Genomic DNA, 18,562 nt, shown 5'->3' on the forward strand with positions numbered 1-18,562 from the left:
AACTCAGCGTGGGTATCTCTAGGAGTCACCCCGCAACTTACGAGCGGGGATAGCATTTTTGACAAGCCCGGACTTTTTCAAATAGATGCGTGCTTATTCTGGTGAAAAACGCATCAACATCGTGCTATCTCGAGATTTTGCTTATGGCTAACACCTGTCAGCAGTAGCACCACCCGACTCCTCCCTCTGATAGATGCCTTCACATTTCTTACTATCCTTTCTCTTCGATGCATGGCTGTAGACATCGAACTGACAAGAGAGAAAGAAGGCTCATCCCATCCTTCACTCCTGTGTTTCCTACCTTGATATAAGAAGGAAGAAAATATTTAGACTACGAACGTGCTTTCTCGCGGGACCAGAACCTTTATGATGCAAATCCCGGCTAGCTACCCGTAGAGACTGTCTCTGGAAAAAAAGACACTCCGATGGTGTCTTGAGATCTATGCGGGGTGGCAGCTTGTTTCCTTTCTTGAAATGTAAGTCCCCCCCCCACCCAAGCTCCAACCTATCCAAGTAAAACGAGAAATCTCTATACTTTCGTGAGCACAACCAAGCCTTAGAGTTTGCTAGCTTTTCTTCGAATGAATCTTTACAGAAATGACACCATCAGTCTCAGGGTAGGAGAGACGTGTAGGAGAGTGCAAATCTCCGGCAAAAGAAGTCCAGTCGACTTCACACTGAACTGAAAACGACATGTACATACATAAAACAGCCAGAAAACAGGTGTCGACGGTGTCAGTATCAATCATGAAGAAGGAAATGAAAAGAAAAGTTATCTACCTTGAAGAAGTCACAGTTGTGACTGAAGAAGAAGAAGAAAAAGACCTGGGTGGATTCACCACGAGAAAGCCCTGGGTCTACCAGGCCTCATATATGACAATTTATCTTAGCGAAGAAGACAGAGGAGTAGAAAGCTAATCTACATCGTAGAGAGACGAGGAGTCTATTCTCTATAATGTTGTATTCTTTTTCTTTTCCTTTGCCATAGCGTAAAACGGGTCCGGCTGGACATACACATATTCAATGGTATAAGGATACACTCCCCCCTCATCTTTTTCATCGAAAGAAGCAGCCTTGTCGAGCTTCTTTTGATTTCCTTCTCTCCCTTCTTGATTGTCTTGTTCTTCTTCCTTCTTTCTCGAGTCTTGCTTAATCTTCCCTTCTCCTGTGCAGTGAGCTGAACAGGTGTATAGACACAACACTGCAAAGTGAAGACGCTCTGAAGCTACTTCAGCAGCTTCTTCTCGAGCTATCATTCGAGGATCTTTCCTTACGACCTCTCTTGGCAGATTCCCTACCTTCGTCTTATTCTTCTCCTTCTTCTTTTCATCTCCTTCTTTATCTTCTCTCTTCAGCTCTTCTTTCTTTTCTTTTCCTTGTCCATTCAACACCTTTCTATTCTCTTGATTCTCATCGCTTTCTTTCTCCTCACATGCCTCTCTCTCATCATGAGCTACCTTCATATCCTCTCCACCTCCTTTGCTTGTTTTGCTCTTCTCTCTTTCTTTCATGATCTTTTCCTTTGTTTGATCTACATGCCCCTTGGAAGTCCTCGTAGTATTGCTCTGACTATCGCTAGTTGCTAGATACTCATCCTTCTCTCTCTTATCAAAGAACTTCTTCAACTCGAAAAGTAGTTGAGGTTGCACTTGGCATTCGAACTGTCGAGGTGCTCCACATCGGTCACAAGGCGGAGGGTCGGTAGCTAGCTGATTCGTTGAGAAGGGCCATAGAGGCCGACCGCCTAGAGCGTATCGAAGGACGTGTCCTCGGCTCGATGCTGGTGAGCTACATCTCTTCAAGAAATGAAGTAACTGCGGATCTAAAGTTGATCTCTCATTATGAATCTCTTCAAAGGCTTCCTGTTCAGATTCATCCAGAACTGCATCTGTGAATGGAAATGCACACACACACCCAGTCCACCTCACATATAGAAACAGCTACACGCAGACGCCCCCAGAAGAACAACAGATATACATATATACGAAGATAGGGGGGAGATAGGGAGATAGATACAGTGTATATACATAGGGACTTGACATACAGCACATACCGACTATGAGTGCATCTATCCTGAGGAAGATAGGAAGCATCAATGGGAGAACCTAGAGAGAGAAAACATCTCTGCGGTCTTCTACCACGTCGCAGAAACAGTGTGTCCTCTCCTTGCTTTCTCTCCATGTTGTAAATGAAAGCTCAATCAAGTCTACAGAAAGCACCTGAAACGATAGAGGACCCTGGAAACTATCTATCTATCTATCTATCAATGCACATCTGTACGGTGTTTCCTTATATATAGACATGCGGACGGGCGTTCTTGCGGCTATTCCACGCTGCTGATATAGCAAGATACAACACGGAGAGGACCGTAAAGAGAAGAAATTTCCTATAAGCTTAGAAGACACCATTCACTCAATAGGAGAAGAGAGAATCATAGCATCTTATACAGCAGCTCATTCTCCTTTCTATGGTGTATCGCCATCGGCATATTAAAGGCACCTGGGTGTGAGGTTTCTTCTTCTCGATACTTTTTATAGAGTTCTTCTTCGTGTGTATAGTCTTCCTTAATTGCCCTGTTTTCTCCTCCTCCTTCATCTTCTTCTTCGGCCACTTCAAGCTCAAACTCCGGGAGAGCACAGCATAAGCCTCTTCCACGATGCTCTAAGAAGATCTCACATCTCTTGTGGAGACAGTCCACACCCACTACACACCATCACACACACACACAGAACTCTGGAGATACGGTCGTCTACCTATCTCTAATCTATCTATCTATCTATCTTTAATCTATCTATCTATCTTTAATCTATCTATCTATCTATATCTAATCAATCAACCAATCAATCTATCTACACTTCCACGTACGGTTTCCTACACGTGTATCAATATCTATGGTTTATCTTGAAGTCATTGTATGGATATGCACGTAGCTTTCTCTTGGTCTACATTCATGAGTAGAGACCTCAAAAATCTCCCGGCTAGGTGTGTGTCTTTTCCCGCTTTCTTTGATCGGGGGGGACTTCACCTGCATGTGGAAGGCTCATAACCGCTACTGGGCAGGAGAGCCATAGATTGCTTTGTGTCTCCACAAGAGAGATGTACATACACTCGGATCTTACAATACTCTCTCTTTTTTCTCTAGATTCATCTATGAGCAGAGGTACATATCTATAGCACTCTATAAATCGATCTTTAGGGGTGTATTTGCACAAGACGCCATCTGGATAGAAGATATAGATGTCTACTGGGCTAAGGAAAGAAGAGAAAAGTCGGAAGAAAGAACGAAAAAAGCTCGGAAAAAGAGAGAAAAAAGCGAGGAGACAGAACGTAAAACTGGGATGGTCCGATCATACGCCTGCTTACCACGTCTGTCTCTTCTAATGCAACCAACACCTAGACATCTACAAATACATATTCTCGCGCTGTACATATATATATATATATATGCATATATAGACAGTGATATAAATGTACATACAGATATACCACGGGGATGTATCTATGTATGTATCTAGATGCTTTACATACATGTGCGAGATTACATGTTATATAGGAGTCGTGGAGATCTCTCTGGACTGACTAGTTTGGAGACGAGAGGGGAAAGGAACAGAACCCGGTAGGTTATAGTCAGAGGAATCGGACAATCGATTTGAAGCCGACCTAGCATGGAGACGCCTTACAGCTAGCTCGATGTTTGGTTTCTTCCACAAGAGCATCCTCTACATCAAGATCGATAACACTCATATGCTCTTGCTTGATTTCTCTTTCATGAAGTAGCTCAAAGATCTTCTTTTCTCTCAATTCTCTATCTTTCGTGTCTTTCTTCTTTTCTTCTTCTTTCTCTTCTTCTCTCTTGTTCTCTCCATCGATTGCATCCTTTCTCCCATCGCTTTCTTCTCCTTTTTTCAAGATAGACGGTAAGCCACATACAGGACAGGTATGCTGAGAAAGAAATCTTTCTTGACGCTGAAGTCTCTCTATGTCACATGTAAGGTCATCTTCTCCAGATTCTCTTTTCTTTCTCTCTTCTCTCTCGCTACAAGAAGAAGAAGAAAGCGGTTTTACATGGTTCTCCTGTCCTTTTCTTTCTTCTTGTCGATCCCTATCCTTCGTCTCTCCACCATGCCTAGGTTCATCTTTGCTATTCTTCTCTTTTTCGGAAGAGGGATGTGCGTCGCGGAGTGACTTTCTCTCTTTTGAAGAGTTTCCCAATTCTTCTCCTTGTGAGCTTTGCTTTGAGAAAGATGAGAGTGCTAAAATGTCTCTCCATTTCATCCAGAAGAGAGAAGCGTCGATATCAGATAAAGGATAAGAGGGATAGACTCGATTCTCACGAGGCATCTGACATCGAAGCAGTGTATATACACCTCCGCATTGCATACACCCGAATAAGAGGAGTGTCCGATGAAAGGCAGCCTCACAGTCCTCGATAGGAGCGTAAATCTGAAAAAGAAAAAGCACATGCAGTCGTTAGTTATTCGCCTCCTCTAGATGTCACTGGGGGTGTTTCATCTATCTATCTATCTATTTATCTATCTATCTATATCTATCTATCTTTAATCTATCTATATCATACACGTGCACATATATTTGTATGTATACCTATATGGATGTATAGATCGTCGTTCCCCGTAGGGAGATAGCCAATCATAAAGCTCATGGAGAAGACAGTAGAATTGACTCGCTGAAAACATTGTAAAGAGACAATGAAGAGAGAGATATATATATATCTCCCTTTTGAAATGCTTGATGTGGGCGTTACCTGTAAGATGAAGGTTTGGGGGTGAGCGCATGCATTGCATGTTAAATGAGAGACGGGAGGAAGACGCCGAGGCTCCGGCCATGCAGGCAGACCTCCAAGCTTCGAAGGAAAGAGCCAACGACGTAAATTCTGTGAAGCCGTCTCAGCTAGAAAACCTAAGTTAACTTCTTCTCCATCCATGATGATTAAGGCCAATGAAGGCAAGAAAAGAAAGAAGAAGAGAGAGAAGGAATGTTTCTAGGTGAAGAGAAAGAGAGAAAGACGATAAGACAGAAAGGGGGAGGGCAACACCAGAGAGACGAAGGGGTGAGGGGAGTTAAGAAAGAAGAGCTTTCTCTCTTTCTTTCTTAAAATGACAAAGAAGAAGAAGAGGAATGCAGTTCTCCAGGAGGAGAAAAGAGATCGGCAGAGGAGCTAATCTATCAATCAAGATACGCCGGTGAGCTATATGAAGAAGGGAAAGAAAAAGACGAAGAAGCCAAGAAACAGAAGAAGAGAAGATCTCTTTCTCTTCTTCTTCCGAAAGATAAAACACTCGCCAACTTCTCCCTCATTCTTTTCAAAGAAAAGAGAAGAAAGATAAAACAGAAAAAAGCACAAGAGAAACAGACAGAAAAAGAAAAGACCTCTTTGCTTCTCGCGAGGTAGAAGAAGGAGAAGGAAGAAGAAGATAGAGAAGATTGATCCAAGCCTGTCGGAGATGATAAGAAGATGCCCCTCAGATAGCGTAGATGCCCTTCCGTTTATCCCTGCGGGAGAAGGAGAAAGAGGATGAAGAAGAGATAGAGAAGAATAGAAAGATGGAGAAGAAGAGCTACCTCTTTTGCTTTCCTGTCATCTAGAGAAAGAAGAGGTTGGATCTTTCGCTAGATATCAAGAAGACAAGAAACACTTCGACGTCTGCAGGTCATGGTATGAATTAACACCTCATCGTTCTTTTTTCTCTTCCCAAGGGAAACCAAGAAGAGGAAAGGCTCAGGAAAGAAGCAGAGAGAAGAGAACAGAGAGTCTTTCATGCTACCGCATTATGATCTCCCTCTCTATTACATCTGCAAAAGACATGTGTAGAAAACTTGCTTGGTCTCTCTTAAGGGATGCATCTTCCTCTCTCTCTGTCTCTTCAGCTGGTCAAAAGAGAAAGAAGGAAAGAAAGACAGAAAGAGAGTTGACTGCACTCACTCTTAGTAGAGAGATCTATCATCCGTTCTCACATGTCGTCGATGCTCCAAGATCGATGTGTCCTGGGGTTCCCCTTCATCCTCTTATTTTCTACTTTTTTGCATGCAGTTGAATGAAGATCAATTCCTTTGCCGTCTTGAGATTCGTCTACTACCCCTATCGAGCAACTCGAGAGACTTGGGATGTTCTCGCTTTCTTTCTTTTTTTCTTTCTCTCCAATGGAACCCTCTCTCACCCCATTCAAGAAAGAGGCTTGAAGCTTGTTGCCTGAGCACGATCATCTCCGGTCTCTTTGTTTGGTTCTTTTCTTTTCTTCTTCATCTCTTGCTCCTGCTTGTTGGTCTCTTGTCTCCTCGCAGAGGTGTCTCTTCTCTCTTCATTTCGCTGTCTCTCTGTGTGGGGCTTTTCTTTGTTTGCATGCGCATGCATCGGTAGAACCTCTTCCTAACCACATGCATGGAAAACCACAATCGAATGTCTGAAACAACACAGTCGTTTTCTTCTCTTTCTTTCTCTCTTTCTTTCTTCTTTTCTGTGTGAGAGATTGCTTATACATCTTTTTTCCTTCTTGCCATGGTTTCTCCCGCAGAGTCTGTTCTTCCTCTCAGCTTCTCGAAGAATCGCCGTTTGAGAGGCGAGAGAAGAAGAAGGACAAGCCTTTGTTCGATGATCGACTCTGGGGCTTTTCTAGTGAAGACAGACATACACATAACAAGACATTGGACGACTTCTCTTGTCTATCTCTTGCTCTCTTTATCTTTATGAGCCTCTTCGCTTACTACGGGCTATCAAAATAGAAGGTTAAGGTCTCTTCGGAGGAGATGGATAGAAGGTTGAGAGAGAAGGAGTTCCACAGAGACATCGAAGAAAGGAAGAAAGAAAGAGAATTCTTGTGAAGAATGTACGAGAGAGTATGAAGAAGAACAAGGAGAAAGAGAAGGAAGAGGGAGGGAACTTCTTTACACGAGCACGAAGTATACAGATGTGCTAATCTTTCTTTTCTCTTCTCTTCCTCTTTCTTCTCTCTCTTCTTTCATCTCTCTCGTTCTTCCTTTTCTTTCCTCATTCATGCACCTTCTTGTTTTTTCCTGATGAGCTTGCGTCTTGACCAGCTGGATTTTTCCTCTTTCGATATTTTCTCCTACCCTTCTATTCCCGTCATCTTTCTTCTCTTCCTTTCTCTTTCTTTCCTTTCTTCTCTATGAAAGAATCTAAAAAGAGAGAGAAGAGAAAGTTCGCTTCTATATTGGTGTCTTCATTCATGGCTACTAAGAGACAATGATGGCTGGCCTTCTCTGCGATGATTTGCTTGGTGGGTCGAGGAGGAGTGACGGAGGAGGAGGGGAGGCAAAGGAACAGCTAGCGACATCAAACCTTCCTCTTCTTCAGGTCAGAAAAACAACTGCTTCTTTCTTTCTGTCTTTCTCTCTTTCTCTCTTTCTCACTCCTTCTTTCCTTCATTCATGTTTCTCCCTTTTTTCTCTCGTTCTTTTTGATCTATTTCTTCTCTCCCTTCGGATGTTCTTCTTGTCCTTTTCTTCTGCGAGATATCTATCTCTGTTTACTTCTTTTCTTCACGAAAGATATTTGAGAGGCTCTTTGTATATCTCAAACTGGGTGAATTGTGAGGGATGCATAGATCCATCCTCTCACGAGTGAAGAGAACAGCTGCGGATCTTGCTTCTCTCTAAAATCTACATGGAGGCCCGTCTTCTTCTATTTGTGTACATTCTTCTCTTTCTCTTCTTTCTTATCGACACTGCCACCGTCTTCCGTTCTTTCTCTGTTTCTTTCTCTCACATCTTTCTCTTAATCTATATAACGGATCACGTCCTCACTTACACCTACCCAGAAGGCATTTCGCTTGTTCTCTTCTTCTCTTCTATCGGTAAAAAAGGAAATCTCTTGGTAGCTCCCCATGTCTCAGCTGTCTATCTATACTCACTGCGGGAAGCAAGCAGTTTCTCGTGCCTTTCTCTCCCTGTCTCTGGGAGTCTGGTGTGTTCGAGTGTATGTACACCAGAGAGGCAAGGAGACTGCCGGTGGTCAGACAAGCTACATGATACAGGAACGACCGATCTTTTCTTAAGATGATTTCTGTTTTCCTTTTTCTTTCTTTTCTACAGAATAACATAAAGAGAGATCCTCCAGCTTACTTTGGAGAATTTCAGCTTCAGTTCTCTCATCTTCATAGTCAGCTAGCAGTTCTCAAAGAACACCCACAGAGGACAGTTAAAGGTCTACAGCAGCTTCTTATGTTTCTTGCTCATGTATGTTTCTTTCTTTCTCACTCTTTCCTTCTTTCTCACTCTTTCTTTCTTTCTTTCTGTATTCTCCTCCAGTACTTACATGCACATGACTTCATGTATAGCGAGACAGCCATACTTACATCATACGTAGACAAGGAGAGCGAGAGAGCTACAGAGATGGCTACGATATACATAAATATGTACATATATATGTATATATATCGAGAGAGAGAGATATAAAGATGTATACCTCTGTAGAAAGGGACGGAGAGAGAGAGAGAGAGGTAGGTAGGTATACACATGTGCAAGAAGAGTCTGCGACATCTCTCCATAGAAAGAGTCCGTACAACGTACAGTGGCATATGCACCTGGTAGAGAGGCGTGGGTCAAAATCTATTTCGATGTCTACTCCATGTACATTTATGAATAGATACATCACCTGCTAAGTAAGAAATGAGAAAAGAGGAGAAGACAGCTAAATATCTCTCGATTCCTTTCTCCAGATCGAGTCTTCTCATGCTTTGGTGCCCATACTCACCTGCCGTTGTTTCCATCCATCTTTAATCTATCTATCTTCAATCTATCTGTAATCTATCTTTAATCTATCTACCTATCTTCAGCGTGTCTATCTATTTACCCATCTCTTTATCTCTCTGTCTTTAATCTTTCTGTCTCGCTTTGCCCTATGTAGTAGTTTTTGTTTCCATACAGATGCGTCTCTTTATTTCTGTCTCTAGAGATTTTCTTCTTGCGTAAGCAATCCTTTCACGTCCGCAGCTTTACGCTTTGCCGCACTTCCTTTTGTATCTTCCTCTGTCTCTTCTTTTCTTTTCTTTTCTTTACCTCCTCTTCTCTGGTAGTTGTCACCGTCGCATGCTGTACCGAGGCTCTTCTGTATCATTCTCTACCTCTCTGCTATGATTCTCTTCCCCTCTTCCAACGTTCTTTCTTCTTCTGTGTTTTCGTCTGTTCTCTTCTTGTTCGTAGACATCTCCTTGCTATAGCCCTCGTGTTTCTGAAGATTCTACAAGCGCTTCTTTAGCTCTTCCATCTTCTTCTTCATCCCCGGACAGCCTTGTATCTTCTTCTGTTCCTTCATATCTTCCTTTATCTCTATCGACTTCGTCGCCTTACTCCTCAGACGGCTTAGCTTCTTCTTCCTTTTCTTCGCAACAGAAGAAGAACTTCTCAGCTGAGCTAGCTCAATCGATTCAACTTCTACTCGGTCATGATGCATCGATTCTCCATCCGCAGACTCGCCAAGCTTTGCTGAATGCTCTTCTTCTATTGCGGAGAAAGCGGCAGGTGCGATGTTCTCTTCTTTCTTCTTTCTTCCTACTTTTCATTGTCTCTCGCTCGGAGAGGATAGAAAGGACAGGCAGTTTGAGAGAGTAGGGCATACACATACACCTTCATAAAACTACATGTCGACACACTAGGCCTATGTGTCATCTTCATTGGTTAGACCTCCTCGTTTATCTATCTATCTATCTATATTTCTTTCTTTCTTTCTTTCTCACTCTTTCTTTCTTTCTTTTATAGAGTATCGATGTTGTAGTGGCGGACGCATTGTTTAGATCAGTAGAATCGAGTTATATTGTCTGGATGAAATCTGAGTGTTTGCTCTTCTTCTTCTTCATTTCTTTTCTCTTTTGATCTCTCTCTGGGATTTTTGTCTGTATGCGTGTCTACCATCCTCCCTACAGCTGTCGTGTCTAGACATGCTTCAGGTGTCAGGTCATCTACTCCAGCTCAATGACAAGACATGCCGCCAAAGTCTCTTCTCCTTTGTCACCCGCGATGTCTCCAAGCTATGCACATCAGACTGCATGCAACGAGTAGGATAAAATCGGAAGGCCATTGCCATTCTTATCATTCCTATCTCTCTTTGGTCTTCACCCCTTTTCTTACTTTCCTATCTCTCTCTCTTTTTCAACATACACACACACTCTCGGTCTATGCCTTCCTTCTTACTTTTGTGTCTACTTACAGTCAATTCTTTATTCCACTGCAACCGAGTCCATTTCTCTCTTCATGTCTTCTTCTTCTCCGACAAAAAGGTGGCTTTCTCAGTCTTTCTAGTTTTTTTGTGAAGAACTGGCTTCTCGACAAAATGAACTTTCTCTTTCTTTCCTCTTCTTCTTATGTATCTATGTTCTCATTTCATTGGTGCTTCCTACAAGTTCTATCCTCTTCACCTGCGCTAGAGTAAGATACGCGTAGATAGAAATCTACCTACCTATCTATCTATATGGGTATACGTGTCTGTAGCATGCCTTTATGATCGTTCGTACTGCCATGTCTCCAGTGTATAGACACACGTGTCTTTATCGGAAGTTCGCCTTCTTCGAGTCACCACTGACCAGACGTCTACATAGGAATGAGAGCTCCACACAAATCTCCATGCATTCCTTTCTTTCTTTTTGACTTTCTTTCTCTCTTTCTTTCTTTCCTTTTTCGTCTCTCTATCTTTCATATTTCTTCAGAGTTTCTCCACTTTATCTCCGGCGTTGTTTTCAATGCTCGCGAAGCCCTCTTGTCCCTTGGCTGCTCGTCTAGCGCTTTGCTGTCTCATTCAGGTGTATAGACAGCAGCAGAATCGGGGAGGTGCAGCTATGATTCATAGAAACAATAAGAATTTCCAAAAGATCGTCAATGCCATTGCGGCTTGTACTCTTGCTGGGGATTCCAAGCTTGCGACCTCTTCAACTCTCTTTCTTCTCGGAGAACTTCAGGTCGGTCGTTGTTCTTCGTCTTCTTTTTCGATTGCTTTCCTTTCTCTTCTCTCTCTCTGTCTCTTATAGAAGGTCGGGTGTATTGAGGCATCTGGGGGGACAGACATCATATCTATCTCCCTCCCCTTCTCGTAGCTCATTTATCAGTAGACGTTGTTCCTTCTTTTTGAGAGACGTTTTCCACGATACACCTTCCCGCAGAAAGAAGGTTGTTGATAGCACTCATGAAAAGCGTCTCAAGCTAACCTACCTTTCTTTGATACTCTATCGATCATCACATGTCTTCTACCGAATGGCTCTTGTTCTTCTTTTCCATTCATTTCTTTCTCCTTATATAAGAACGCACGACACGGGGAGTCTCTCCCATCTCACACGCCTCGTAAGACTTTCTTGTACGGGGAGGGGAAAGTCAAGCAAGAGGAATGGCTTTGATCTTTGCAAGTAGAATACTCTTTTCCATACTCCAAAAGGACGTCTCAGCTCCTGCCGCCTCTGTATGCTTCGTGAGTTCAAGAAGGAACATATCTCCAGTCTCTCTTTCTTTCAAACTTCCTAAACAAGTATCTACTATGTCCAAGTTCTTCTATCTATGTATCTTTGTAAGTCTTCTACGCACATGCATATGTATGTACAGACATACATATGTCTACAGATCTCTATGCACAGGTATCTGACGATGAACTGGTTTAAAGCCAAGCCACTCTATTAGCCACACGGGAAGGAAGGTATGATCGCATGTCGCCTATGCCTCTCCTCTCCTTTCACGACTCCTCTTTCTTCCTTCTTTCAACATGTCTCTGTAGTAGTTCGTCTTCGCTAAGAGAGAGAAGGACAAAGAAGGGAGGCCCGAGTGTAACACCACCCCAGGATGGACCTACGAATAGCGAGGTAGTGTTACACTCGGGCCTTCCTTCTTTGTCCTTCTCTCTCTTAGCGAAGACGAACTACTACAGAGAAGGCAGGAAGGCTTCATCTTGCTGAAACCAACTATAATTAACAGGCGGTGATCACCATGATGCTGATGCTAGCTATTCGTTTACCAAGGAGATTCTATCTATCGTCTTATAGACGGAGAGACTCTCTCTCACATACGTCTCTCTCTGATATCCAGAAGACCTATTTCTCCTGTCATTCTCCGTACAATACAGAGATCTCGGTCTCCTTTCTTCTTCTCCTTCTTTGTGTTCTTGTCTTCATCTTTTTCTTTTTCTTCGTCTAATTTTTCCTCTCTCTTTCTCTCTCTGTAGAATGCCTCGAATCGTATCTCCAATATGGACGAAGACTCGGACGACGAGGAAGATGGAGAGGATGAAGGAAGTGCATCTGTCGCTGCAGAGATCAAACGTCTTTCTCGCACGCAGGAAGGTGTTGCAAAGAAGACAGGAGCTGTGAAGAAAAAGATTCGAAAAGCGAAAGTAAGAGACACAAAAAGACGAAGAACTTCTGTTCTATTCTCTCTGAAAAGGAGGAAAAAGATCCTAGTTGGCATGCTCTTATATGAATCTTGGGTGACGGAGAAACGTCTTTTCTTCTTCTCTCTTTCTCTTCTTTTTCTCCGCTTCATCGTCTTGAAGCAACAGGAGTACCGTGTTTCCTTCATATCTTCACTCAGATAGATTCTTCCTTCCTATGCCGGCGACACAGGTAGATCATGATCGACGTAGATCCATCCATAGAGAGGGGAATTATTCGGTGTACTCTGGAGAGGAAGTCTTCGCAAGATTTTGACGTAGTTCTTCTCTCCTTCTCACCCCTCTGACGGTTTATCTACCTCTCTTTCTCTTTTTTAATCTATCTATCTATCTTTAGTCTATCTTTCTATCTTTAATCTATCTATTTATCTATCTTTAATCTCTCTATCTATCTATTTGTCTTCCTCTTTTCTTCTTGTGTGTGTGGTATGAAAGATGAAATTGCAGAGACGAATGAAGAGAAAGCAGCAGCGACAAGAGCAGCAGATGCTTCATGGAGGTGCCATCATAGCTAGCGCAACTATTATCGATCTTCTCTACGACCCGCAAGGGTTAGCAGAAAAACTCTTTGGTACGCGTCTCTGTTACACTCTTTATGCTTCTTCTTCTTCTTTTCTCCTCCTTCTATCTTTCTCTATATCTGTCACATACCCATTATTAACTTTCTTAGTCAATCCTTACTGATCTATCTATCTTTAATCTATCTATCTATCTATCTTTAATCTATCTATCTATCTATCTTTAATCTATCTATCTATCTTTAATCTATCTATCTATCTTTAATCTATCTATCTATCTATCTTTAATCTATCTTTAATCTATCTATCTATCTATAAGCTGCCTACATGCATCTCGAAATCGTGATTTGTAGCTTCAGATAGGTAGCTCTCCATCTCTGCTGCGTTTGCGAATGCAGTCATTAAGAATCATGTCTTTGCTCATCTTGAGAAAGAGAAAGAAGAGATCAGATGAAAGAGGTTCTTCCTTTCTAAGTCTCCTTTCCTTTCTCACCCTCACGAGACGTGCCGGGGGAGCCCTGCATGCATTTCGGACGTTAGGAGAGGGACGAACACAAAGAAGAAGAAAAAGAAGAAAGAGAGAGAACAAAAGAGAGAAGAGAAAGAAGAAAAAGGGAAAGGGAGGAGACATGACGGGTGTCACGGCGAATGGGGGAAGACGTTCATTCGAAATCGGTGCTTGAGAAAGAGAAAGAGGATCAAGAATTCTTTCTTGTACTGTCTCTACATGTCTTTATAGAGGGTCTTTCTCTCGATATCCGCAGTCTTCACATACATCTCTACATAGATTCCTTTCTTCTTTGGTACTTGCTTTTTCCTATCCCTATGAAGTGCGAATGAGCCAATACATGCAAACCGCATACATACATATCTCTACATACACATAGATACCCTATACGTACATACACAGCTCCTCTTCTTTCTTTCTTTCTTTCACTTTCAATGCTTCCGGGGATTTCTTCTCTCGAGGTAGCTTGATCCTATAGGTGCTTACGCTTTGAGAGAGATTTGAAGAAATTCTTCTCTGGGTTGTCTCTCTTCGACTTCTTACAGCGCGCGTACGGACACAGTCGGATAGCTTCACATCTCGCCTTGTTTTTCTTAATCTTCTTTCACGGCTCATCGGCCAGCATAAGCTTCTTCTCTTCAACTTCTATCCTTTCATTCAGGTCTGTCTTCCGTATCACATCTCTCTTCTTCTCGGAGGAAGGAGCTAGCTATGTCTCAGAAGCAAGGTGATATATTTCTATCTTCAGTCTATCTATCTATCTATCTTTAATCTATCTATCTATCTATGTGTAGCTTCTCAGGATCGATCAGTTGCCCTTGCATCTCTGTTATGTAGCAAGGGAGGAGGTGTGTGTCTCCTCACAAGAAAAGTGCGTGAATGAACATGGGGTGTATTTTCAGCCTCGTTTCTTTGCCCGAAGACATGCTAAGCCTTAAACCAGTCAATGAAAGAAAGTTGTAAAGCCTAGCAAATCTTCTTTTAAGCGACCTTCATGAAAAATAGCTAGTAGAGAACTCAACATAGAGACATGCATCGATACCACCCCATCCCTACACTCTCTGCCCTTTCACATGATGCAACTCTTCTCTGTCCTTCTTTTTACCATCTCACGTCCTCTACGATCGATGCTTTCTTTCTTTCTTATTTCTTTGTTATCTCTTCCTTTCTTTCTTTGTTATATCTTTTTGACTTTCTAGAAATATCTTCAGCCACATCAGCGCCTTGTCTCGACTCTCCTAGCAATAGCAGCGACTTCAGTACATGAGCTTGTTCCTCCTCAAGAGCTTATGCCTATAGTCAAACACATTGCAGATGTCTTTATCAATGAGACCCGTGGTGAAGAGATTGTTACCGTCGGCTTAAATGCGGTAAGTCTTCCTTTTTTCTTTCTCATCTTTTTTCTTTAGAACGGCAATCAATGAGAAAAATCTATCAGTAAGCGTGTCCTCTTCTCTGTGTGTTTGCATTCTTATCTTCACAAAAGCAGCGACCGTGTTTTGCATGCTTTTCCCATCGTTTCTTCTCTCCGTGCCTTTCTCCGAAGTTGTTTCATAGCTATGATCACCAACTCGTTCTCTCCCTTTTCATCTCTTGTTTCCTCTTTCCTTTCCCACCTCTCCCTCTCGTCCTTGCTGTCTATCGAACGGTCTTGAGGAGGGGTGTGTAGAATCCCGAGGCAAGGGATAGTGCATATGTGTTTCGCGGGCTCTTACATGCAAGAGGAAAAGACTACGTCTTTCTCTGCGATGTAGGGGTGAACGATAATGAAGGTGAAAAGAGAGAAAGACTGGGGGTGTTAGCATAGCATACTTTGATCATGGGACGGACCATCTTCATTCATCCAGTTGAGGAAAGCCCACTTTCCGTCGATTTTTTCTCGGAGTGAAGAAGCTCTTTCTTTCTGTTGTGCATGAGCTGAGAACAAGACAAGAGAGAGAGCTAAGAGTCGCGTCTATCTATCTATCTTTAATCTATCTATCTTTAATCTATCTATCTTCAATCTATCTATCTATCTTTAATCTATCTATCTATCTTTAATCTATCTATCTTTAATCTATCTATCTATCTATCAAAGAAAGAAAGAAAGAGTGAGAAAGAAAAAGAAAGAAAGAAAGAAAGAAAGAAAGAACCTGGTTTAAAGTGGAGAAAAAAAGGAGGAAGATCGCGTACAGAGGTATTCGTGCATGCAAAGAGTCTTCAGCTCCACATACCTACAATATAATTCGCACACCTCTTTCTGTCTATCTACCTCTATCTATTTATCTTTCCATCTTTTTAACTTTCTTTGCTTAAACTTTTTATCTCTCTGCTACAACTCACATGTGCCCCTTCAATCTATCGATCAATCTCTCTCTAAGCATCTGTACATACACTAGAATGCTATAAATAGATATTCACCTACCAACGCGAACCATCTTCTCCACAAACAACCCTAAAATACATGCATGCATGCATAGCTATACATAGACATATAAATACGTATACATACATGCATACATAGATATAAAGAAGAAGAAGCAAATAGACACGAAGTAGTCAGTGAACTGAGTGACTTCCATAGATCGATTTCTGTCTTTCTCTTGCCCTGATAGGTCTTTCTTTTTCTTCTCTCCTTCTCTTCTCTCTTTCACGCGTAAAGGAATAAGTAAGTAGTTGCCAATCTAACTGATATGTGTCGAGACGTGAAAGAAACCCTCGTCTTCTTCTGAAGTTTATTCTCTTCTTTTTCTTCTTCTTTCTTTCTCTCTCTTTCTCTCTCTCACCACGTACCTGCCACGTCGGCAAATCGAACCTTCACCTGTACATGAAAAATACACACATAGATAGATTAAAGATAGATAAATTAAAGATAGATAAACTGAATATATATTTATATGCGGATACACAAATACAGAGATAGACTCACGATAGTCACATACGCAGAGAGACGGCAAAGAGGTTTGCTTATGACTGATAGAAGAGAACAAGATCGGCACGAATTCTCCTGGCCTTTCTCTCTATCGCTCACTATGTCTTTTGCTGTCTCTTATAGCAATCGATCGAGCTATCTATTTCTCTCCCTCTTTCTCTCTTAACCTCTCTGCCTAGCTCTCTGCCCTATCTATCGATTCTTCTAACTCTCTTTCATCGACCTCCTCTCTCTCTCTTTGTGGGAATTTCCTTCTTCTCTTCAACTGTCTAAGAGCAACGCAAGGCAGTTGATACAGAATACAGAACCCGTATGTATCAAACCTACATGGGTATATATACACAGATATACGCACCCTTTATATATACATAGATAGGTAGGTAGATAGGTACACGTGTAGATGTCTGTCTACGAAGAATCCTGAGCGATGAGAATAACGAAGGAAAGAAAGAAAAAGAGGAGAAAAAAGACGAAGAAGAAATGTCTCTCTCTCTCTCTCTGGCTTACAGATTCGGGTTTAACGCGAGCTCGTTTAGAGGAGGTTTGAGAGAGAAATCGATTGAGGCCTGACCCTCCCGCGCCGCCACTCCCTGAGCCTCCTGAACCTCCTGCTCCCCCTCCTCTCCTACAAACAAAGAAAGAAAGAGTGAGAAAGAAAGAAAGAAAGAAAGAAAGAAAGAAAGAAAGAAAGAAAGAAAGATTAAAGAAAGAGAGAGAGAGAAAAGGACGCTGAAAGAAAAGGAATGAAGAGAAAGAAAAAGTGAAAGAGAGAGAGAGAAAGAGTGAGAAAGAAAGGTTTCTGATCTTTGTTTTGTGTCTTTGTTGCTTGCTTGCTTGCCTTATAGCTAGAAGGATAGATTCTCGCCAAGAGAGAAGAGATCGTTGAAAAGTAGAAAAGACACACGGCTTTCTTCTTCGTCTTTTCTTGTCCCTCTGAGTCATCTTTAATTACGTCTGTATTCCTTCTTTCTTCCTCTCTTCTACCTCTTACCCACACGACACTAGCACATGCATACATATCCATATAGAAACACCTCACTATCTATACAAATGACAATGTATACAGACATACATTTACTACGGGGGATAGATGCATATAGGTAGATCCATTTACCCATACGTGTAGATAGATTATACAATTGTGTAAAGAAAGTCGACTATGCACGTGAAGTCTTCAGCCTTCTTAAAAATGAAGACTGTGTATGTATACAGATACATATATATTTATACATATATACCTATATATATACATATATACAGATATATATATATATATATATGCACGTATGAATACATTCCTCCTAGGAATAGATACAGATGAATTAAAAGGGGACCTCTTGAAAGTGTTACATCTATCTATCTGTCTTTAATCTATCTATATACATGGATAAATAGATAGATACGTTTATATTCATATTAGTGTGCTGTGAGGTATGTATGCATGTCTACAGTGAGGGGTGTGTAGAGACGGGAGAGACTGTCTAGCGAAAGAAGAAGAAGAGCAAGAAAAGATACAGACCAGTCAGCAATACTCATGCAGCCACACAAACATACACAACAGCTATGTACATATGTATATGTATATATATATATATATATACCGTGTGAAGAAGAGACACATATATACATAAAAACATATATATATATATATGGATATATAGATATATATAGATATAGCTGACTCTACATCAGTATCCCTGCATCTCCTGTGCGTATCTTCAGATACATATAGATGAAGAAATATATATATAGTATGTCTATGTATATCCATATATACATATATATAGATATAGCTAGACATACTAGAATACAAGGTGTCTATGGAACACGCAGTAGTGACTGTTTAGGCCTCTCTCTCATGAAGCGCGTGGTCGATGCCTTCTTTGTCGTAAATCCTCTTCATCTTTCTTTCTTCCTCCATTTCTTTTCTTTTCTCTCTATGTTTCTCTTTCATTCTTGATCTTTTCTGTCCTGCCTTCTGTCTTCTCTCCCCTTTCTTCTTTCTTTCTTTTTTACCTGATCCGTCGCATGAAGAGAACGTCACTGACCATACTGGCGAGGAGAAAGAAGAGGAAGAGAGAGCCTAAGACATCGAGGATATGAAAATCGTGTTGATCCGTTATATATATAGGCAAGTAATCTCTCGGATGGATACCTAGAGAACTCTAAAGAAGAATAAGAAGCAGAAGAAGAAGAAGTTTAGAAAAGCTACCTAAATCGAATGAAGG

The 18,562-nt window shown here is 41.6% G+C and overlaps 3 protein-coding genes across 3 annotated transcripts; 1 reads left to right on the forward strand and 2 right to left on the reverse strand.

Moving 5' to 3' along the window:
* Positions 1–564: 564 nt before the first annotated feature.
* Positions 565–6,265, reverse strand: CSUI_003232 (programmed cell death protein c-terminal domain-containing protein). The gene is made up of 4 exons (XM_068063430.1): positions 4,763–6,265; positions 3,681–4,443; positions 2,500–2,703; positions 565–1,888 (listed from the first exon to the last, which is right to left on the reverse strand). Exons 1-4 carry the CDS (start codon positions 4,940–4,942, stop codon positions 951–953), a joined length of 2,085 nt encoding a protein of 694 aa, XP_067924592.1. The 5' UTR covers positions 4,943–6,265; the 3' UTR covers positions 565–950.
* Positions 6,045–14,796, forward strand: CSUI_003233 (sda1-like protein; the record flags this gene model as incomplete). The annotated part of the gene is made up of 9 exons (XM_068063431.1): positions 6,045–7,330; positions 8,068–8,211; positions 9,178–9,495; positions 9,897–10,028; positions 10,677–10,925; positions 12,173–12,340; positions 12,833–12,968; positions 13,969–14,084; positions 14,623–14,796. Coding segments are annotated over exons 1-9 (1,548 nt in total), but the record flags the coding sequence as incomplete, so codon positions are not given.
* Positions 14,797–15,221: 425 nt separating this feature from the next.
* Positions 15,222–18,505, reverse strand: CSUI_003234 (afg3 atpase family; the record flags this gene model as incomplete). The annotated part of the gene is made up of 4 exons (XM_068063432.1): positions 18,351–18,505; positions 16,842–16,959; positions 16,196–16,223; positions 15,222–15,340 (listed from the first exon to the last, which is right to left on the reverse strand). Exons 1-4 carry the CDS (start codon positions 18,383–18,385, stop codon positions 15,222–15,224), a joined length of 300 nt encoding a protein of 99 aa, XP_067924594.1. The 5' UTR covers positions 18,386–18,505.
* Positions 18,506–18,562: the final 57 nt, after the last annotated feature.

Source organism: Cystoisospora suis (assembly GCF_002600585.1).
Source record: "Cystoisospora suis strain Wien I chromosome Unknown contig_1415, whole genome shotgun sequence".
Lineage (NCBI taxonomy): Eukaryota > Apicomplexa > Conoidasida > Eucoccidiorida > Sarcocystidae > Cystoisospora > Cystoisospora suis.